The 24,126-nt window shown below is 38.5% G+C and overlaps 1 protein-coding gene and 1 pseudogene across 1 annotated transcript; both read left to right on the top strand.

Moving 5' to 3' along the window:
* Positions 1–3,053: 3,053 nt before the first annotated feature.
* On the top strand, positions 3,054–3,671 carry LOC115691930 (uncharacterized; annotated as a pseudogene).
* A 17,806-nt stretch (positions 3,672–21,477) lies between these two features.
* Positions 21,478–22,756, top strand: LOC115691927 (protein EXORDIUM-like 2). The gene has a single exon (XM_030618677.2). The coding sequence runs from the start codon at positions 21,534–21,536 to the stop codon at positions 22,425–22,427; it is 894 nt and encodes a 297-aa protein (XP_030474537.1). The 5' UTR covers positions 21,478–21,533; the 3' UTR covers positions 22,428–22,756.
* The last annotated feature ends 1,370 nt before the right edge of the window (positions 22,757–24,126 follow it).

The raw sequence follows: 24,126 nt of genomic DNA, 5'->3' as shown, positions 1-24,126 counted from the left end.
TACAAAGCAAGTAAAATCTGCCATGAGTTGTATTGTATGATTGAGTGAGCCATTGAAACATGTCAATGGAATTGAGTTTCTTGTTTGCTGGTAATAGAGGAAACTGAAAGAGGTCTTGAGTGGATTTATAATTTGTTTGTGCGTCGTTCTCTGAATTAGAGTGTGCGCGGGGTAATCACCGAGGGAGTTATGATAGTTAGAATTTTAGCATTTTCTGTTTGTGCGTTTAAAGCAGAGTATAATGGTTGTTCAGGTGATGTGTGCGCGAATGGAGATTTACGGGAGTAATGGTGCTTGTGCTCTGGATTTAGGAGTAGTTTGTGCAAAAGGAAAGAATGAAAGGAACTCAGTGAAGTTCAGTAAAAAAAATTTGGAAGAATTCATTCTCTTAAGTTGTAAAATGTTTGTTTAAAATGCACGAGTGTCTTCGGAAGTCCGAATGAAAAAGGTTAAAAGGAAATTTAGAGAAGCAGAACTTATGTTCTGGAGGCAAGAGACTGACAAAGGACAAAAAATTGAGATAATAAAAGTAATAAAAAACTAAATTTTAAAAAAATTTGAAAAAGTGAAAAATTTGGAAAATGGTTAGAAAAATAGGTCTTGATTAGATAGTTAGATCTTAGTATTAAATTTAGCTTGGTTTCATTTAGTTAGTAATCATATAGTTTGACGAATTTTATAATATTTTCTAGTTTAGTTTAGGTTTTAGGTAGATTAGTCTCCTAAAAAAAATTAGATTGGATTTGATTTTAGCCCCAGGGTTGCTGTCCCGGGGCTTAATAACGAGGTCATGTGATATTCATTGTCCGACTCATACCACACGTTGTCTTTTGCTCCCTCTTTTATTACTACTTTTTCTGTATTGGTTGTGACTCTTTTATATTGCTTTTATGTATTGTGATTAGTTTTAGTTTTTTTTTTTTGGTCAGAGATTAGTTTTAGTTGAATGGTTAGGTTTCAATCTACGATCATAATAAACATAAAAATATTGCATGGACACTTAGCTGACGAGAACTTAGATTTCTGGTTGCGTAATCGGTCCCAATAGGCTAATGGTGACTTCAAATCAAATGAATTCTCCAACATTGGGCGAGATAAGAGCTTGGGAGAACCCATGCCGATTGAGGACTTTTTGAAATTACCTCTACACCCGCTTCTCCAGACGAACGGGCCTCTCAAAGAGAGTCGCTACATGATTCGAGATAACCGAGCAAGTCTTGAAGCTTCTGATAAGGGCCTAGGGTTTCTTAAGTACTCTAGAATGTTTCTTGACCACAATATGGGAAATGTACACAGTATTACCGTAATTAATGCGGATAGTTGGTAGATGATGAGATAAATCTCCACCGTTAGATCAAGAGAAAACCTACTGTTGTGATATGAGGATTTCTTCTATAAATAGGTGTCTCATCCCCTCATTTGTTATCTCATGAGTAAAGGAAATCCAGAGCTTTTCTCTGTGAGTTTCTCTCTAGAATCCAAGTTAACTAGATTAACTAGTCCGTGACACTTCCTCATGTCCTCGCAATAATTGAGTCTAAATATTATGTATGGAAAAGGAATATTTAATTTTGTGCAATTAGAACTTATAAAAAAAATTAGGGTAGCAATTTTCAATGCTTATCTAAAAGTTTGTCAAACGATTAAGTTTTCAAACTTGTTACACAATTCTAATATAATGAGCACAAAACTTACACAATTATCGAACTTTTTCGGCATAAGAATATTAACTTAGTTACTAAGACATAAAATTTGATATTCTCAAAATCATTCATTAATTAATTTTTGCTCCCACTCGCAATAATTTCTGAATCAGTCGCAGACTACAAGAGAACAGGCTTAGGAATGGACATATCACATTTGTATATGCTCTAAGCTTGTTCATTATATTAGTTTTTCCAGCAATTGTGCGGATTCAATGTGAATCCACTAATCCACATGCAAAATCTCCACGACAAAAGGAAGGTTTTGAGCAGTTGGATCCAACCACGGCTGAGGGACAATGACATGCTCTAACAAACATTCTGGCGAATTTCTTCTTGTACCTGCTATTTCATAAACCTTCATCTTCATGATACATGACCTCCTTAATTACACATTTCATGTTACCCACTTGATACGTGAAAGGATTGGTACCAAGATCACGAAAGCCATCAATCAAGCATTCGGACATCAGCATCCCAGTCTTTTCTCCCAGGACTTCGCAAGAAGCTACAAGAATATTTGTTGTTCTTCCATAAGAGTTCCACTCATTTCTCATGTGTAAATGCTCGAGAGATGTTGGTACTCGTAGAGAAACATCTTTTCTTTCTCCCAAAATTTTTCTTTTTTCTGAGTGAGCTGAAAGTAGGACATTGAACTTATAGAAGTAGAAATTTCTCCCGACCATCCACAAGGCACTTCCAGCCCTTCAATTTATTGAGTGAGGTATTATTGCATGCTTGGTTTGATAAAAAATATGCTGATCATCAATTCTAATTTGCAGATATTTTTCAAAAAAAAAAAATACAAGCAATGCGTAGTATATAATGCTTAGTCAACAGAGGAATGAGTACAGTGCCCGTCTCCATTATGATGAGTGGCTTTTAGAACACTCATTACAAGTCCGTTTGTTATTGTTTTTTCAAATTTTAAGATGTCTATTCAAGTTAATGGTATTAATGTTGAACCATCAAACATTAACAAAAAGAGATGCTACTGCGATTGTCAATGAAGATGCAAAATGAATGTGAGCATTTGGTTTTTTCTATGATAGACAACAAAGATGCTATCCCTCTAGTTGAAATAGTATATGTCAAAGGCAGCTGATCTTATGAGGTTGAGTTGAGACTGAAAGAAGCCTATGCAGCAAGAAATTGTTTGTTGTTTTTTTGGGTAAGGAAAAACTTAAGAAATTGTTTGTTGTTGTATTCTACTAGATCCAAAACTCATCTATATTGCATAAAACTAGTTAGTTCATGCTTATGGGACGAGTTCATTTCCAAAGTGAATATTCTTAGGGGTTGCCTTCATGTGTACTTTTCCTTATAAGTTCTTGGTCACATAGTTCAATGACTTTGTTTAATTTGGTATTGATGCTTACTTTTTGAAATCTGGTATCTTCTCATTTTAGGTTACATGGATATGCTCTCCATCAAAGATATAGTACCTGCTGCACTAAACAACATAATCACGCAATTCATTCTTTTGGACAAAGGTAGGGTAGCCATGGAAGGCCAGAGCAAGACATGCTTGGGGCTTGTAGCCGATGAGACTGCGGCTGTACATTTCCAGTTCTGGGGTGAGGAGTGTGACCTGTTCAAGCCTGGGGATAGTATCCGTTTGACCAACGGGATTTTCTCTTACAACAGGAACCATCTTCTGTTGAGAGCAGGGAAGAGAGGGAGTATCGAGAAGGTGGGTGAATTTACCATGACTTATGTCGATACTCCCAACATAAGCAAGATAGGTGGGTTCCGGATCCAAACAATTCTAAAAAGTATATGCGGGAAGCTGTTATATCTCCTAACTCACGTATTTTCCCTCCATTGCTTTGATGGTGAATGTGGTTTGTTTGCTGCTATTACCGATTGCAATATATAGACAAGCACGTGTAAGGTGTAGAGCCCTTTCGTTGACCGAATCTTGCTTTTCGGCAAAGCACTCAATATATGTGTCGGGATTTTTGTTCCTGCAATTGTGTAAGATGCCTTTTCACTTCTTGTATAACCTGGCATCTGAAGGATCTTACTCTTGATGCTGAACCCTTTAAAAACCAAAGATAATCCTTTTTTGTTTACAGATCTGAAAATCTGCGTTGTAGCGACTTTCAGTCCAGGCATCTTTCCTACGCCTTCTTTTTCTTTTTCGTGAGGCCAATATGTTGCACAGTAGGTGATGGATGCTCTTACAGGTAATGTTGGCTTGAGATTATCCATCTATATCTCGCCAAAAAAAAGATAAATAAATTAAATTAGGTGTTAATTGTTGCCTCATCCAACCTTGAAATGCATTTCAAAGCCTCTTTGAGTTGAAGCATTCCGAGGATTATACTCATTTCATCGGCATGAACTCGCATGCTTTATTTCACTTGGACAGGGTAGTACGTAAGAACAGATTTGTCGCGGCAAATTAGCGATGAATTTATTTTCGTTGCTATTTCCGTCATTAATTAGTGATGAATTCAAATCCGTTGCTAATTTGTTGCAACAATTTTATAGTTTGTCGTTAATTCCGTCGCTAATTTGTCGTGACAAATTTATAGTTCGTTGTTAATTTCATCGCAAATTAACCACGGCATAAAATTCGTCTCTAATTTCCCGCAACAATTTTATTGTTTGTCGCTAATTTCGTCGATAATTAATGAATTCAAATCCGCCGCTAATTTGCTGCGATAATTTTATAGTTCGTCGGTAATTAGCCACGACATAAAATTCGTCGCTAATTTCGTCGATAATTAGCGACGAATTTAAATCCGTCGCTAATTTGCCGCGATAATTTTATAGTTCGTCACTAATTTCATCGCTAATTAGCGACGAATTCAAATCCGTCGTTAATTTGCCACGACAATTTTATAGTTCGTTGCTAATTTCATCGCAAATTAGCCACGACATAGAATTCGTCGCTAATTAGCGACGAATTCAAATCCGTCGCTAATTTGTTGCGACAATTTTATAGTTCGTCGCTAATTAGAGACGAATTCAAATCTGTCGCTAATTTGCCGCGACAAATTTATAGTTCGTCACTAATTTCGTCGCAAATTAGCCACGACATAAAATTCGTCGCTAATTTCCCGCGACAATTTTATAGTTTGTCACTAATTAGAGACGAATTCAAATTCCTCGCTAATTTGCCCTAACAATTTTATAGTTCATCGCTGATTAGCCACGACATAAAATTCGTCGCTAATTTCGTCGCTAATTCGCTAATTAGCCACGACATAAAATTCATTGCTAATTTCGTTGCTAATTAGCGACAAATTCAAATCCATTGCTAATTTGCGGCGAAAATTTTATAGTTCATAGCTAATTTCCTCGCTAATTAGCAACGAATTCAAATCCGTCGCTAATTTGCGGCGACAATTTTATAGTTCGTTGCTAATTTCCTTGCTAATTAGCAACAAATTCAAATCCGTCGCTAATTTGTCGCAACAATTTTATAGTTCGTCGCTAATTAGCGACGAATTCAAATCCGTCACTAATTTGCCGCGACAATTTTATAGTTCTAATTAGCGACGAATTCAAATTCGTCGTTAATTTACCACGACAAATTTATAGTTCGTCGCTAATTTCGTCGCAAATTAGCCACGACATAAAATTCGTTGCTAATTAGCGACGAATTCAAATCCGTCGCTAATTTGCCACGACAATTTATAGTTCGTCGCTAATTTCGTCGCAAATTAGCTACGAATTCAAATCCGTCGCTAATTTGCTGTGATAATTTTATAGTTCGTCGCTAATTTGCCGCAATTTTGATATTATGTTTTGCATTTTTCTTAGGTTTTTTTTTTAACAATGCATTTTTCTTAGGTTGGAAATGATATTTTTTATATTTTGGCGGAGGGGTGTAGTGATAACTAAGGCGAAGATGCATAGTACTCTCCAAAAGTAAAAGTAATTTATGCATTTGGTATTTTTCAAAAAGAAAAGAGTATACCTTTTATCCATTTATTTCGTACTTTTTAAGTCAGCGTATTTTTGATTTATCTAACCAAGTTCTTTTATTTGCACAAATTTTCAGTTAAGGCCAACACCATTTAGCAAAATTCACGTGACATGTCCATGTAGAAATTCACATATTTTATTCGCGTCATACATTGACAATATTTGACAGTCATATTAGCTAAAATCGAATGGATTTGATGTTGGAGGGACTTGAAAAAAATTAGAAAGATTTTATTACCAAATTAAAATTAAAAGGACAGAGACTTCATTAAAAATGCATGATAGTATATGGAAGAAAAGTATAATTTCTCCTTTAAAAAATAAACATATCTAAATGGTATCGGGTGGAGCGCGGACAAGCTAGCATAATGTTCTTTTTCAATCTCCTATTAAGAGAAAAAAATTAATCTCATATCCAAAAAATGATTTCATTAATTTAATATGTTTTCTCAATTTTCGAAATTGGCAGGGAGAGTATATTCAAGTGCTCAAAATAACTCCAATCAAGCAACTTGCTATCATCATTATTCGAGAAACTTAAAACATGATAAACCTTTATTTTTCGTGACAATGCATGTGAACAGATCAAAGAGAATTCAATCTTCGAAAACTTTTCTAGATTACGCAACAAATTTTTTCCTTAAATATTTAGGGAGTGATTGAGGGGGGATGATCCGTGCCCAAAAATGGTACTTACTACCTTTTCATATTTTTTTTTGGTCAGAATATCAAATTCATATCGATTAAAGCAAAAAATTGTCCTTGTCCATGTTCTTAAATACCAATTCTATAAAAAGTGGGGCGGGGACAACCGCACCACATAGGTAACTTATCCTTGAAGATGACGCAATTCAGAAAATTGAACAAAAAAATAAAGATTACTATTACAAAAAATTTTAAATTAATATATTTATGATAAATTTACTCTAAATTATTTTTAAATTACAAAAAATTTCAAACTGATACATTTGTGACAGTTTTACCCTTCGTTAGTTTCCATTAAATTTTACTGTCAAATTATTGAGTTGAATGACACGCGGCAGTTGATGGGTGTACCAAATCTGGATTTTACCGTCCATTAGTGATTTTTTGTAGTATTAATCCAATTTAACGGAAGGTAAATTTGATTCTTTCTAGAGGCGAAAAGTCCGAGGATTGGAACATGCAAACAGTTGGAAGTACTGGCGGTGATTCAAACTTTATATTTTGAGATTTTTAGTAATAAAAAAATTAATTCAAAATAAATTTATCATAAATATATAAATTTAAGATTTTTCGTAATATTAATGACACGATTGCCCTTTTTCTGTGGGCGATGAGAAAATATTAGATGAATTTAATACTCCATGTCAGCAAAAGAACATTTCATTCAGAGGTCGATATGTGTATCGAGGTCCCACTTGAGGAAATATTAACTTCCTCTCTCTCTCTCTCCTCTCTTTCTCTCCGTTACTTTTTCCCTCATCTCCTCCCCCCTCCGCTAGACACGGACACTCCTTCCCTCATCCAAACACAGCGAACGTACGAGAAGCCAACACGCGTAAAATAGAGACAAAACCGAAAAATCAAAGGAATGGTAGCGTGGGGCCACGATGTTTGACGACAGGACTTTATGAAAGCAAGTGGGGCTTCGGCCTTGGCATGATGCGTGCATATTTTCTTCGAATGTTGACCCCGAGTTTGTCCACTCTTGTTTTGTTTTATTGCCTCTTGGCAATGGCAATGAGGCGGTTCTAAGCACCCATTGTAGTTTTGTACGAAAGGAATGCGTATCGATTTTGCAGGACTCTGGTACTTGTATTCCATAACACTACGATGACTGCCTACACTATTCCCCCACCATTGGCGAGGGATCAGCTCGGCAGAGGCGGGTGCTTGGTTGGGACAGGGGGTGGGAGAGAGAGAAGGGAGGGGAAAACGTCGTTCGAATGTCGGGTACTTTTTTTTTATTGATGAATATGGTGCTAAAATTACAACAACAAAGAAAAGCAAGAAATTTACTAAAAGGCCCGGCTTCTCATCCATGCCAAGCAACACTATACTCTCGAAGGGCTATTATTCAGGTCGGATTATCAATCATAGCTTCAAATATATTCCAAGTGGTTCCCATTATAAAAGAATTATGTAATATTTCCCTACTATGGAGAACAAGAAATGCTACCATTAAATAGGGCCTACACTCTATCATCCCTAGGAGACATATTTGAATAATATTTGGACATTGTCAAGTATTGGCCATGATTGAATTTATGATGTCATCTATCGTATCAGTTCCACATCTATTACTTTTCAATTTCCAAGCATCTCTGCTGGTTTTTGTTGTCTCATTTTTTCCTTGATCCTAACAATAATTGGTAAAAGATATGAAGTGACCGATTCCAAAGTGGGTAAATTCTAGATAAGGAATCGGGTGAGTTCTAGACAAGATACGTGGCATCTACCCGGTCAGAGACCATTCCCATCACCTACTTATGTTGGAGTGCCCAATCTCGTTATTTTTTGCAAAAGTTATTAAGTAATAGACTTCTGGTGTTTGGTTTTGAACTGGTTCAAAATCGGTTGTATCCAAGAATGGGCCTTGGAACTAGTTCCACCTGAGAATCGGCCTTTTGAATCAGTCAAAGCCGGTTTCCATATTTTTTACCCAAGAATTGAACTAATCCCCATCTAAACCAATTTCAACATTGGCCTAATAAGGCCAGTTTTGTTCGATGTGGTCCTGTTGCTCACCCTAATAAAAGAGAACCCACGAATCTGTCCTGCTTCATCTAACCTTATCATCATTGGACATGAGAATCACTATTTTCAACAACACTTCAACTTGACAGTGCCATGAGTCACGAGAAAGCCAAACCCTACATATAGAGAAGCCATTTCAACGCATACCTAAAAAAGAACCCATAATTTAATTTGACTCGCCTAATCAAAGCATAAGTTTGTCTAAATGGACCAATAATTGGAACTGTCCACATTACGATCCGATGGTGACAATTTGACCACGAAGCAATATTTATAATCTTTTTCGATAACATATATAATTATAGACACATAATTGTATAGCATTAACATTATAATAACGGCATCCTCCTATATAAACAAAAGATATTAATGATTGTGTTGGCCGTCAATGTGAACCTCAATCATGATTTCAATTGATGTATTGAAGTCTCTCCCACTTGTCATTATCAATATGTGATATTAAAAGATGTACACTTGCTACCTAAAACCTTATCGTTTAAGCTCGTCTTCTAATTCGAACATAATAGACTTTAAATAGTTCGAATTTTACAATGTGCTAGATCGTTTATTTTGTATTTTTCTCTACTTGCTAAAGCCAGTGAAAAGTGACCCGATGTCGATGTTCTCTAATTTTAGCCGGAGCAAAAAGCGAAGGCACGTCACCCGAATTACTAAAGTATCTCATATCGCTTTATATGCTCTTTAAATACATATTGTCTCCCTGTACTTTAGTTTATGTTTTTTGGTTGGATTTTCTAATGCGGATTATGTTATATTTAGGGGAAAAAACATAGAAAAGAGAGAAGATGAAAGTTTGGATATACATATAAATCGAAATTTTGTTATGAGAAGTGAGAGGAGTAAGATTTTAAAACTTAGAACGGGGTAGCTTTCATAAAATATTCCCATTTGGAATGGAGGTTTGTCTCAACTTGTCTCCCTCGTGGTTTTTATTTTATTTTTTACATATCAGATGTGCAAACATCCACTCGATGATACTATTAACTAGGCTTATTTTATGTTTGGGAATGAGGGGAGAGGGGAGTAAAAGTTCGACGGACAAATGAGGAAAAAAATTGAAATTTTTGTGAGAATGTCGAAAAGGGAAAGTTTAATTTTGTTTTTAATTATCAAAAGCTATACTAAATGAAATACAATTATCCACAAAATTGCTATAAAATTGCACGTGAAGACGTGTCCTTCTTCCTTCCATTACTATATTCGTCAATTTTGCGGATATAGATTATTTAATTGGCTTAATTAGAGAAATCATATTCAAGTTGACGGATGATCTCTTGGTTTCGCCCAGTCAACGGTTTGACTTCGCTGTTGGACCCGTCGCTGTCGCGCGCACGTGTCGCTACTTCGTCCCCATTATTGAGACTCGACAACACTCCAGGCCAAGATCTTGGGGACCTGATCAAATCTCAGCCGTTGGATCGACCAGTACGTAGACTCTTTATCGAATTTATGTTTTGTTTGAAATCTCACGACTTGTCCATTCACCATTTAAGTCTGTGCACGTGGGTCAGGACTGGACCCACCTCTCCCATCCGGAGAATCTAGCAGTAATTTTTTAGGAAAAATGATAAAAATAATTTATGAACTTTGATTTAAAATAAAATGTCGTTTTCGAACTTTTAATTTGTTTAATTAGATATTTTGACTTTAGTTTAATGTGCAATGTCATTCATGAACTCTTAATTTGTTCAATGTGATTCCCTAAACTTTTAAATATTTTCTTCTAATTTAGGGAATGTATTGAACATTTACCAATAATTCAAGGACTATATTGAATAAATTAAAAGTCTAAAGACGATATTCCATGTCGGACCAAAGTTTAAAGACCATTTGTATCATGTTATATATTAAAATATCTCAATATTGAAATAGCGAAAAGAAAGAGTTGCACAATGTTATCAGTGGTGTTGCGATCCAAAATTGATTCTTAGAAAGAATTCGGGTTATTTATTAGGAAAAAAATGCAATGGAGTGATAGAATTGTTTAAGGAAATAGTTAAAAAGAAATCAAGTTAAATTGAGCTTGAGGGGCAGATGACACTTGTTTGGTTAGACTTGCTCTCCAATGGATGATTGACGGCTCGTTTCGCGGCTCAAACTCATCCTCTCTTTTGTGACCCTACTATCATTACCATCCATACCTAACTTCATAATATTTGAATGTAACCTGTTGATCATATAGAACCAAAAGAACGACGATTTTGTTCAACACAAGGACGACAGAATGTCGCAATTTGTGTATTGTCTCTTTCGATTTGATCCAAATCTGCTCCACATATCTCTAAACATAATTTACCGTATCGAGATTCGAAAGATTAAATATCTATACAATCTTGAATAAAAATTGGACAAAAAAAAAGCCTATTTTTTGCTATTTTGTTGAATCGAACATGTAGACAAGTGATCGATGGACCCCATTGCATTGCATGCATTATTTTGCTTTAAATACGTATATACGAAATCGGATCTCTATTGGTACTGTGTTGGTTGCACGACCACATCAAAAGGCCCATCAAAATGATTGGCGAGCGTGCAATGCATGCATGCAAAACTCGTTGAATCAAATCATTGGTGGGGATGGGGATGAATTCAATGCGTACACGCAACGCACGCATGATGCTATGCAAAAGAACGAGTAAGTTAACGAATGACTCGACAAATAATCTTTTCAAAGTGTTAACCGATAATTTGAAGGTAGTCAAAATGGATTATAAATTCATTTCTTAACTTATATTTGATGGGCTAGATTATTATGTAGGTTAGTTATATTCAATAAATTGATAAAAAAAAATGGATTTAGAATGGTAAAACCCGAAATAAAATGGGTATTAATTAGTTCATAACTTATTTAGACCTAACCCACTTTTATGACTCTCTCTTCACTTTCTCTCGCCTTTCCTCAATCTCACACTCGCTCACTTTGAGCTCTCACCTCAGTTTGGGTATGAATTTTCCTAAATTTGTTAAATATATAAGTATTTTAGCAATATGGATCGATTATGGGTCAAAACGAGTTAAATATGTCAATTTCAGTCAAACCATTTCGACTTGATCCACCTGTTTGACGGATTTACTTGAACACAATCGATTGTCAGCTCTTAGCGATTATAAACAATCATGAAGGCTTGAATCCAAGACCTAATCGATTCATTATATTGACTTTTTCGGTCAGCCTTGACCACCCATGCTACGCACAAATTTTCATAATCTCCACTTTTATTTTCTTTTGCGTATGATTCCAATTTATCTCCCTAACTTGTTTAGCGGAGAGTCCAATTTATCTCATGCATTGAAATCAAGCTAAACCATGTTATGAGAAGAAGGTGTGGCCCAAATTGATTATGAAGGGATGATAGTACTAAGGAGGACATGTGTTGTGAAGATGTGGAAGATGTACGAACAAAGGCACGCCCGCATTTTGGCATTTATGGCAGTACAAAAACATTCGGGACCAAACCTGTCCTTTCATAATGTTAGGCATGTTAAACTTAATTTACCAAATTAAAATATATTCCTTTTTGTTGGGTAACCAAATTATTTGGTAAAGCTTATATATCAAATTAATGGGACCATCTTAATATGTAAGATTAATACCATTGAAAATCTCGAACCTGTAACTTCTTGGCATATTTATCTCATATTAATTTTTGTCTCGCAAAAATTTCCAAATTGATATATAGATAGCGCTCTGTCCAATATCCCATTAAAATACATATTGTAAACACACGTGTGACAAATCCTTCTTGTAGCTGTCTGTCGCGTGTGTTGACACGTATGCATTTTAGTGTAGGGTTGATTTGGATCGACAGTATTGATTTTTGGGATTTTATTATAAGAAGAAAAATTAATTTGAGGTAAACATGTCATGAATGCATCCATTGGAAATTTTTTGTGAGATGAAATGCAGTTTTGGAAATGTTATAAAAGTATCGATTTGAGATTTTTAACGTATGATATATACGCAATCTCCTTTGCATAAGAAATATGTTATTTTGATGAAGATAAAGAAATTCATCTCAAAAAAATAATCCTAAAACACCCTATGAGTGTACGAGAAGCCGACACGTGTAAAATAGATTTTAAAAAAAATGAAATATCAAAGGGATAATAAAGAGAGGGCCAAAATGTTTTGACGACAAGCTTCATAAAAGCGAGTGGGCTTTCGCCTTGGCATTATGCGCGTGTTTTCTTCGAGTTGTTGACCCCGAGTTTGTCCGCTTGTCTGCCGACTCCACCCACGCGCCGCCGCTTCACGCACGCGATACGCGCCTTGAAGTAATGAAATTTCCACCCTCTTGCTCTTGTTCTCTCTTTCTTTGCCCTTTTTTACTTCTGCTTGGGATGCCATCTTGCTTCCCAAAATGAAGAGAAAGGAGACTTCAATATCGGATTAGTTTCTCTATTTCTTCCTTGATGATCGCTTTCTATTCAACCAAGAAACAATCGACGGAAGATTGAAACAAGGGTCGTGTTTCTCCTCTGTCTCTGTTTGGAGCTTTTGATCATGTCTCCAATTAATTGACCCTTGGGTTACAAGCATGGATACCACGGATTTTTACTTTTAGTTGAGTTTGCACGTGTGGGATTGTCATCACTTACATAGTCGGAGGAAATTTCCTTTAGTCGGAAATTAAGAAAAGCATAGCCAAGATAAAAAGTGTCTTCCTCGGGTATCACAACGGGAACTCGCCTAGTGTACATGGATGAAAAGGGTATCCCCATCCTTTTCTTTTTGGTGAAAATAACACGGGAAGAATGTAAAGTGGTAAAACAAATGGAACATTTCTTCTTCTTAAGGGCAAAGTTTTGGATGTCTTTCTCATTAGCTGCAATTTGTTGGGACCGGATCACGAGAAAGTAATTTCTCAAGAAATCTTCTAGTCCTTCTATATTGACATTTTCTTGATCAAACCGAAGTTGTGGATTTAATCTATTATGCGAACTCACTGTCTCAAGATATCATTTGACCGCAATATCAAATTAAGAAAGTTACATTAGGATTAAGAATGGTAGCATGAATTCCAGAGTGATTTACATAAGGTTAGATGATATTTGACATAGAATAGATATTAACTCGAACAACTAGACACATTCCTCCAGCTCCACTCTGCATCTCTTTTTTCATTGTCATATAGATGAGGTGGTGTGTCATGATAAAATTATTTAGTATTAGTGATTTACACCATAAAAGCATAAATATTTCGTGTGAGTCTCTATCGGATAGTCACTTATATTCATTGATAATTGTTAATTTATTGGAAAAAAATAAATAAAATCATCCATGTTCCATCCATGCAAATTGGCTGATGAAGACTCGACAAGGAAAAAGAGATAGATATTCAAATCGATGGGCCCAATTCCAAAAAAAACCCCAAACTTTACACTTTGTCCCAATTATACCCTGAACTTTTTTTTGTCTCAAGAAAAACCTCAAACTTTTCTCTGAGTCCCAAATCTACCCTACCGTTATAACTCAGTCAATTAACGTCGGAAAAAAAAAAAAAAAAAAAAAGACAAGCGCAGCGCGTGGCCAAGCCTTCGCGGTGGCCGCCGCCACGGCCCGCGGGAAGGAGCGGCGGCCCTCGCTGGGCCTTCCGAAGCGGCGACCCTCGCCGCCCCGGGCGAGTCGCCGGCGAGGGCCTCCGGCCCTCGATGCGGGGCGAGGGCGACCCCGAGCGAGCCTCGCCTGGGCCTCCGAAGGCCCGGCGACCCTCGCAGGCGGGGACTACGGCCCCGATGCGGGGCGAGGTCGCACCCTCCCCGAGATCGGGGCTTGCGAGGCCTCGCCGGCGACTCGCCGGGGCGGCGAGGTCGCCGCCTTCGGGAAGGCCCGGGCGGCCGCCGGGCCCAGGGCGAGGCCTCGCTGGGCCTCCCGAGGCGGCGACCCTCCAGGTCCGGGCGAGTCGCCGTGAGGGCTGCGGGCCGATGCGGGGGGAGGCGCGACCTCGCCCGAGATCGGGGCTGCGAGCCTCGCCGGCGACTTTCGCCCGCGGCGAAAGAATCGCCGACCGGGAGGCCCGGCGGGCCGCCCGCTCCTTCCGGCGGGCACAGTGGCGGCGGCCACCAGCGAAGGCTTGGCCACGTCGCAGCTTTTTTTTTTTTTTTTTTTTTTTTTTCTGTCGTTAATTGGACAGAGTTATAACGGTAGGGTAGATTTGGGACTCGGAGAAAAGTTTGAGGTTTTTCTTGAGACAAAAAAAAGTTCAGGGTATAATTGGGACAAAGTGTAAAGTTTGGGGTTTTTTTTGGAATTAGGCCCAAATCGATGTCTATGGTATAGTTTGTTCGGTCTGTTCTTGACTTCTTCTCACGTCACTTTCACACGCGTTTGCTATCACAACCTAATTGATTTAGATGAATCATCTGTTTCCAAAACGTGCATGCATCATGTGATTTTTCAGTTTTTGTAAGTGATTATTTGACATCGCTTGTCGTGTTGTTATCTGCAATTTTCAGGACATTAATGATCTTATCTAGTATTATCGACATTCATTCTAATGAAAACTGCTCGAATCACGTATTATTTGGTGTTTGACTATAGTTACTTAACTAGGTAAATTTATTCGTGTAATGTCCAAATCATGTTTGGTCACAATGCAAATCTTTCGTAGTTGGAAGGAAAAGGACTGAGAAAAGGCCAAGTTCCAAAGCAAGTAGACTATTGACTTAGACACCTAAATTGGAGCCACCTCATGGGGATCAAATTAATCACATTAACTATCCAACATGTCGAAAGATAAATAATACACATTAAAGGACAAACAAAGATATACATCCCCATGTAAAATCGTACAGAGTCGTGTAAGTTACGGAAAAATGAATGCACTATATAAGTGTCAGAAAAGATTCGTGATTCGAATTAGGGAAGGGTATCAATGTTTATACATTGAGAGATGACATGTTGGACTAGTTGACTCACGTGAATGGAACGATACACCATTGTCACCAAAAACGTCTCAATTGCCCGGAACTTTATTGGTACATTCTCGTGAGTATGAATTGTGCGTCTCTACAGTGAAAGCCATAACACCCATGACCCAATGCTTCCAATCTGAACTCCGATTCTCTCTCTCGCCGTTCCTTCGATTACAATGGTAATTAACATCGTAATATATAGTTGTTATGTTGTGGTACAATAAAGTCCTTGGGGATGAGAATTTCTTGCTTTGATCCAAATCCAATGGATTAGATGAATGATGGTCGCTGACTTTATGAAGACATCAATAGTTGTGATTCATTTGATTTAGAGATAATGTTATGAATAGTCCCTAAATTCTGGCCCAATGTGTATATTGGTCAATGAATTTTTAATTTATTCAACGTAATTCATGAACTTTTAATTTGTCCAATATGATCAATAAACTTTTAATACATATTTAATATAGTCTCTAAACTATATGAAAATGTTCAATATTATCATTTCATTGATTCAAGTTTAGGGGCAATGTTGAACATATTCATATAGTTAATAGACTACATTGAACAAATTAATACCAAAAGTCCATGACCCACTTTGAATAAATTAGAAGTTCATGAGACATTGCAAATTGTGATGAAATTTAGGCATTATATTGAACAAATTAAAAATTTAGAGAATAAATATTATATCGAATTAAAATTCATATATTATGCGTCATTTTCTTTTCTATCTATGACACGCTGTCCAGGCAAGTGTTTGTCATTGTGGTCCTCGGAGTCAGTAAATTTCTGAATTATTTGAATGGGTCAGTGGATTGGGTCATTGGCAGGGGCAGGCGAAATTCGTGTGAAAGTACTGGGACGCTTTCCCTCTTTAATATCTGCACCTGCAATCACATCTCTCTAGCACCCGACGTCATGCTAGATCGCGTCTATTTTTTCACCCGATGCGCGACAGCTTTCCCTGTTCCTTTGCTCAAGATTCAAGAACTTCCCTCTCCCCCCCGCCCCCCCATCATTCAATGTACGATAAGATAAGAAGCAACGTCATCGGACGAATGGAAATTGTCGTTTTGTGATTATTTGTTTGATCCTTGTTCCTAATGCAAAGGTTATATTAGTATCTTTCTTCATAGAGAATATTCCCAACTCACCGATTAAATATAGCTTTGGAGATTATATTCGATTATTAAAGTATTAATTTTACGTATCACGAGAAATAGTTAATACATTTAAAAATTATGTTAATAACATAAAAAATCTTAAATTGATATATTTATGACAAATTAACTCTTCGTTAGTTTCTATTAAATTTTACCGTCAAATTGTTGAGTTGAATGACATGACGGAGTACCGATTTGAGATTTTATCCTTCGTTTGTCACATGTGTACCAATTTATTATTTTTTGTGATATCAATCCAATTTAACAGAAATTAACGGAATGTAAATTTATCACAAAAGTACCAATTTGAGGATTTTAGTGGCCAAAAAATTAGCTTGAGGTAAATTTATTAGGATTTTTTGTGGTAAAAAAAATTAATTTTGAGTAAATTTATCACAAGTATACCGATTTAAGGTTTTTCATGACATTAACCCTTAAAATTTTTACAATATCCCCATATTGAGATACTTAATGAGCATAGCATAAACGCTTTTGACAAAATCGATAACATAGTTCTTTCTAGATTCTTGTTAACGAGAGTGTTTAAGGCATTTATTGCCAAGACGCACTATGCTTAACATATTTAATAGCGCTGGCAAAAAAAACATGCTTTCAATTGTTAAAGTATCAATTAATATCATTAAAAAAAACCAGTGTCCTGAAAGTTATTTATTTGATTATCTAACAAGCTTTTAGGCTAATGTCCTTTGCTTGCTTTGAGTATTTGCAACTGAGAATTGGCTTTGTGTGTGTCGAAATTTGAGTTAAATTTTGGCCGACATTTATTTGATCCGTGAAATTAGGGATCGTATCATTAGTCCGGAATTTATCTACACATAACCTCTTCACAGGAAAACATCTCACACGTAAACAACTTTTACGTGTCTAAACACGGTCGACAATTCGTTCCAGTGTTTCATAATCGCACTTCAAATTTATGCCAATTCGTGCTTACATAAAACGTAACAATTAACCTACAATGAGCACATGTTAATTCGCATCGACAAACGAATAAAGTGTATCTTCTCAGGGCCATATCCAAATCTTCTCTGTGCATCTCGTTTTTCCATCTTGGACGGTGTTCATGTCGTGTAAACGGGTAGTGTCCAAAATGGTCGGCCCGGACCTTCGGACCAAGTTCATATGTTGCATCACTATAGATAAGAATATAGAAATTCGGAGAAAGAAACCAAAAAACGAAAGAGGGTTTGGATTTTGTCGGGGTCTACACCCAATTCTAGGAAAAGGAGTGAGGCTTTGGGAAGGTGGGATAATGCACACACACATCCTTTTTGACTATCCCATGTACGCCAGCTAATGAAAGAATTGGATGTATGCTAGGCCCCCATGACTTACCCCACACTCTTCCCTTCATCCCCATAATTTTCTTGTTGGCCGCCTAATATGTGAGCTCACTATCCCTCTCCATCAATACAACATGAGTAGCTCGTTTGTGGTCCTCAAATTCCCCTTCTCTCCTAAGCTTTGATTGAGATGGAATTCTTAGCTTGCCACTCCCAAACAAGAAATGGAAATTGGGTCTCTTGCTCTCTCTCTTTTTTTTTTCAAAGAATTTACCGGATAGTCTAGTCAGGTCTTGTTGATGAGCGTTCCGAGTTACTGACTAACAATGGCTAATAAAAACAACCCGTTTTGATATTCAATTCATTGATTTTAGGTAGCATGAGGGAGACGTGCATCAAAAAATGAACGAATTTTCTTATTGGGATATTTGACAAGTGTATTTGATAATCGAGTCCTAACAAGGAATCATTCCAATTTTTAATATACATATGTCCTTGACAGTGATATTCGCAATCGCTTTTTTTATTTATTTAAAAAATCAGCTACTTTATAATTAATCGTGTTTAAATGTCATGGAACCAAAGACACTTGGTAACATGATTCTTTACTGGCAACATCGAAATTCTTCATCTTCCTAGAGTTATATGTACGTAGGACTTGTTTGTATTGACTTTTTTAAAGTTAAAAGTTATTGATCAATTTTTCGTTACAACGTAATACTCGATTTAATTTTTAAAGATTATGGAAAATTAAATACGATTTTATTTCGTAAATGTACTTTATATATCTGGAAAGATTTTTAATTTTCTTGTTGAATAAGCGTTAAATAAAAACAGGTCTTCTTTTTGAGAAAAATTTTAAAAATGTGTCCCTAGACATTTGATAAGAATTATTAATTATGTTTTGGGATTTGTACTTCTATTTAGACATGTCAAAAAGAGAATATATTTTCAATCTTCGATGTTCTTTAATGTGTTCTGAAAGTTGTTCTTTCTAATTTCAAATTCTTGGCAAGTGTCTTTATAGCACTCGCTAATAAGATTTTTTTAAAAAAAGAAAGCCAAAACTCTTACAAAAGTCAGAGCCTCTTTATTTTTGTGATAGAAGTCAGAGCCTGTTTTAAGAACCGAAGACACTCTTTGCATTTGGACGGAGGCTGGCCATCAATGGGTTTCGTGGGACTTGAGGCTTTTGCAGAGAAAAACAAAAGACGAAAGATGTAAAAGAAGTCAAGGGTAATGATAGAGATGAGAGAAGGGACACAGTGCAGAATTTGGAGAGCAACTGTGCAAATTAATGCATGAGCTCATCAACCTAAGCAAAGGTTGGGTCCAATCTAATCTAATCTAACTCGTCTAGGTGAAAATCAAAACTCAATTCAGCGATCTGTCTTTGTTAACATGACCACATGCGATCTGATCCACACAATCATGGGTCGAGATTGGACTGATGTCGTGGTGCCATACATTGTCCTCAATTAGAAACTTCTCTTTTCTCCTGGCCCTTTCTTTGGAAGGGTGTGAAAGAATAAGGGTTGGGGGGGGACGGTGAAGTTCGGCCCCGCCCGGTAAAGGGATTAGGGGGTGGGGTTGAAGAGTTTTAGGTCCGGGGTTTGAATCATCGAAGAGAGAAGTAAGACAAAAAAAAAATCAAAGATAGGGGGCGGGGAATCGGACTTTTTTGAAAGAAAAATATGTCATCTCTGCCAATTTTTGTTCTTGATCTTTTCGGTATCCAGCAATCAAACATAATATCACCTAATTTATTTTTTATTAATATATTTTTTTTTGCGGGGGAGCTCTCTTCAAAATTGGCGTGCACGGAGGAGGGGGTCCAGAACCCTAAAGAAAGTCACAGGGTCGACATCAAGAAGCTGCTACGAAGCCTCCTCTACGGCTCAGACCACCACGTCCTCCCTCAGACCCCTCCCCACAGCTCGGCAAGCAGACTATATCCCTCCACCACCCACCAATTGCTTCTCTCCACGTGGCCCCCCTTTGACGTTGACCCCATTCTTGTCTCGCGAGATGATCCCACGTGGCAGCTGATATATTTTTTTTATAATTAAACCGATTATTTAAAAATTCTTGGGGAAAATAATCTACATCGACGGAAAAGAAAAGAGCATTCTTCAACCCATCTCCATCCTCAATCTGGCAAACCCCTCTCTCTACCCCCTTGTCGCCCGGCGTCGCCGCTGCCGATGAGTCCATGGTTTTTGCACGATTAGAGATAGGACTCCGTCAGTGACGAGGGCTTTTTCGAAAATGGTACTGAACATCTAGGGTAGCGGTAAAGCGTGGTTAAAAGGTGGAGGGAGAGGAGAGGGATTAGTACGGTCGAGGATGGAGAAGGGTTGGGAATGCTCTTGTTTCCAAAGTACTTTCCTTCTATATTAAAATTATTGTTCATTTTTAGCATTTTTTTAGTAATTTCTCGTACCGTGCATAGATCCTTTAATTCTATAATAACGCGAGAATATTGATTTGATCCGAATCATCAAAATTAATATGATTATGTCAATCCCGTAAATGCAATAACAAAAACGGCATTGGACTTAATTTCTCGTTCAGTTGGCACAAAACTCATCCGACTTTTATATGCACTATGTGTGGTGAATTAGACACGATATTTGATTTTAATTGCACCATCAAAAACAGACAATCCCATACTAAACTGGCCCTTTTAACTTTACATGTGCAGTATAAATATATGTATTGAAAATAAATTTGAGTATGGCAAAAAAAAAAAAAAGAAAACGAATTTAATAAACATTAAAATCACAAGTCGCAAGATGCACATAAAATACTTAGGCTGCGCATGACAACCATTCTGTGTCCAGAATCAGATTCTGGGCAGAAATAATTCTTTTTGATTCCGTGCCCGGAAACAATTTCTAAGCATCTGAAGGCGTTTGGTAACTGCCCAAAATTTATGTTCTTAGAATAGAAAAAGAACAGAAATGCGTTTGGTAACTATACAAAATTTCTTTTTATTAATAATATTTTGAATTTTTTAATATTTCGATTTTTTTTCTTCCTTTCTTGGCCATGGCCGATCGCCGGTGCTAGCGACCGGCCACAGGCCAGGGCCGGCGAGGGTGTCACGGCCCTCGCTGCCGGCCTCGCCTTGGCTGGGCAAGGCTGACCTTGCCGAGATCTGGTGAGGCCAACCTCGCCGTTGCCAACCCAGGCGATGGCGAGGTCGGCCTCGCCAGTTTTGGACGAGGTCGAGCCTCGCCTAGCCAAGAGGCCAACCTCGCCGTTGCCACCCAGGCGACGGACCTGGGTGGTGACATCGAGGCCGACCTCGCCTTGGCTGGGCGAGGCCTCGCCATCGTGACAGCGAGCCGCTCTTGCCGGCCCTGGCCTGTGGCCGGCGGGTGGCGGGGCCAAAGATCAACAATAAACCAAAAAAAGAAAAAACCAAGAAGAATCAGTTCCGGAAAAATTATTCCAGAATCAAGAAGCTACTTTTTTTTTTTTTGCTTCTTGATTCTGTTCCAAAACTGATTCTGAGCACAAAAAATTTAACAAATAAATTTCTGTTCCCAAATTGATTCTGAGAATAAAAGAACATAATCAGTTAGTATTTGACAAATTGCCAAATAGGCCCTTAGCTCTTTCTCTCACAGCTGTCTTCCTCTATTCCTCTTCGCGCTATATATAAATACCCTCTCTTCATATCTTTTCCCTCATCTTCTCTCTCATCTTTGCTCTCTCTCAAAAGCTTCGAGGCCACGCCAATGGCTTCTCACTGTCTCGCGCTCTCTGTCTTCTTCTTCCTCCTCTTCCTCTTCTCGAGCTCCATCTCCTCCTCCACCGCCGCCCTTGTCCAGCAACAGCCCCTCGTCCTCAAGTACCACAACGGAGCTCTTCTGAAGGGCAACATCACCGTCGACCTCGTCTGGTACGGTCGCTTCAGCCCCGCCCAGCGCTCAGTCATCGTCGACTTCATCCGCTCCCTCGGCTCCGCCCGTTCCCTTCCCCCCTCCGCCGCCTCCTGGTGGCGCACCACCGAGAAGTACAAGGGTGGCAGCTCCAACCTCGTCGTCGGAAGGCAGGCCCTCCACGAGGCGTACACCCTCGGGAAGTCACTCAATAACCGCCACCTCCGCGCCCTCGCCGGGAAGTTCAACGCCGCCGCCGGCACCATCACCGTCGTCCTAACGGCGGCGGACGTCGCCGTGGAGGGGTTCTGCATGCGGTGCGGGACGCACGGGTCGTCCCGGCCCGGGTCCGCGTTCGTGTGGGTCGGGAACTCGGAGACGCAGTGCCCGGGGCAGTGCGCGTGGCCGTTCCACCAGCCCATGTACGGCCCGCAGACGCCGCCGCTGGTGGCGCCAAGCGGCGACGTCGGGGCCGACGGCATGGTGATCAACCTGGCGACGCTCCTCGCCGGCGCCGTCACGAACCCGTTCGGGAGCGGGTACTTCCAGGGCCCGGCGGAAGCGCCGCTGGAGGCGGTGTCGGCGTGCACGGGTATTTACGGGTCGGGTTCGTACCCGGGCTATCCGGGCCGGCTCCTCGTCGACAAGGTGACCGGGGCGAGCTACAACGCCCACGGGCTCGGCGGCCGGAAGTTCCTGTTGCCGGCGATGTGGGACCCGGAGACGTACGCGTGCAAGACCCTCGTGTGATCGCGCCACGTGGATCGATCGTCATCATCCATGCACCACGGTCTGTAGATATTGTAGGGAGGTGGTTCGCTGTTACTGTTCTGTTAAAACTCCGTCTAGACTCGGTTCGCGGTTGACCGAGTCGAACCCGGCTCGGATCTATTCGGACCGGGTTCACGGTCAGTGTTGTGTGTCGCGTGGTTCGAGGGACGTGGTATAACGATGAGTTCTCTCAGTTTTCTTTGGGGTTTTTTTTTTTTTTGTAATTTTTCTTTGGCACGGTAGCAGTGTAATTTGGATTTAAAAAAAGGAAAAAGAGGATATATACAAATGTCAATCGATTAAACCGAGGAGTGGGACAACGTCGGATATATACGAAGGGTCTATAAACTCCGTACACAAGGATCTTTGTTTCTTTTTCTTTCTTGAGCCAAAATCTAAGCATGATTGCCTTAACAAGAGAAGAAGTTCGACACTCTTGTCGGAGAAGAGAGATAATCAGCCAGTCAAGTCAATTGAGTCACAAATTGCCTTACTCAACTTATCTCTGGCCATAATTGGACTGTAATCAATAGCTTGCTCTTTTTGTTTTTATTTTTCGATTTGTCATATTTCGAACTTTCCTCACTTTCTAATTTTTGCTCCACATCAGTGATACTAGCATCTCCATCCCTCTAATTCTTTTATCAATAGGTCGTATGCCTATCAACCAATAGCTTGCTCTTAATGATGATATAACAATGGCGAGAACTCGAATTCTGGACCTTGCCAATTCACAATATCGACTTAGTCGGTCAACCCCGATATCTTAGGATACAAGCAAATTTTCATCCTCCACAAGATAATTTTTCTTTTCCTATAAGTGCAACTTGTCTCTCTAGCTTGTTCACATGTGAGTCCAATTTATCACGGGTATTGAAATCAAGTTGTCGCGACTTGCTCGAACGGTGCACCACCTAGGATTTGGTTAATAATTACTAAGCCTAAACTTAGCTCGGGCTCTCCCAAGCTCATACTTATCTTGCAACTTAGATTTAAGTTCTTAACATGTAACATCATTTCAATTATGAGTCGTCACTAATTTATTTTTTGATGGGTCAATTAGAAACCAAGTAAAGTATTGAGAGATATACTTTACTTTATGAGTTTGGGGACTGGATTATGTTAGATTACTCTAACGCCCTTTTAGTACCTTTTCTCTTTTATTCAGAAAATGTTTAGCAGGCAACTTAGATTGATTTTAAACATATCTAGAGGTCATCATGTGAATGTACAATCAGTAATGAAACACCCAAAAATTAAAGTGATGAATAAATTGCCAGATAAGGAGGGTGCAGTTATCTAGAAGCAATAAAATCCTCTGCAATGTTAGCTAGAAAATTACATCATCCCCCTAATATGATTTCTAATCGACATGCAATTTCACTTAAATCTTTTTAGGGTTTTCTCTTATATAAATGAGTACTAACCTATATGCAATGCATGTAATGCACTTATTATAATGCGACGACGTACAAAGCATGCCTATTCTAACACGACATGCAATATTCTAATATGACATGCACTTCCTGATTAAATTACCCTAAACATATAATCCCTAAATGACATATGAGCAATGATGTGATAGTTATGATAACGTGAGACGATGACATGCGCATGATATTTTTGATATTTTTCATGAAATTCGAAATAAGTGATTAATGAAAATTAACTACCCAAC

This window comes from Syzygium oleosum, unplaced genomic scaffold, assembly GCF_021117445.2.
Source record: "Syzygium oleosum isolate NSW1041296 unplaced genomic scaffold, Sole_v2.1 Sole_v2.27, whole genome shotgun sequence".
NCBI classification, from domain to species: Eukaryota; Viridiplantae; Streptophyta; class Magnoliopsida; order Myrtales; family Myrtaceae; genus Syzygium; species Syzygium oleosum.
This window is presented reverse-complemented; position numbering and strand designations above follow the sequence as displayed.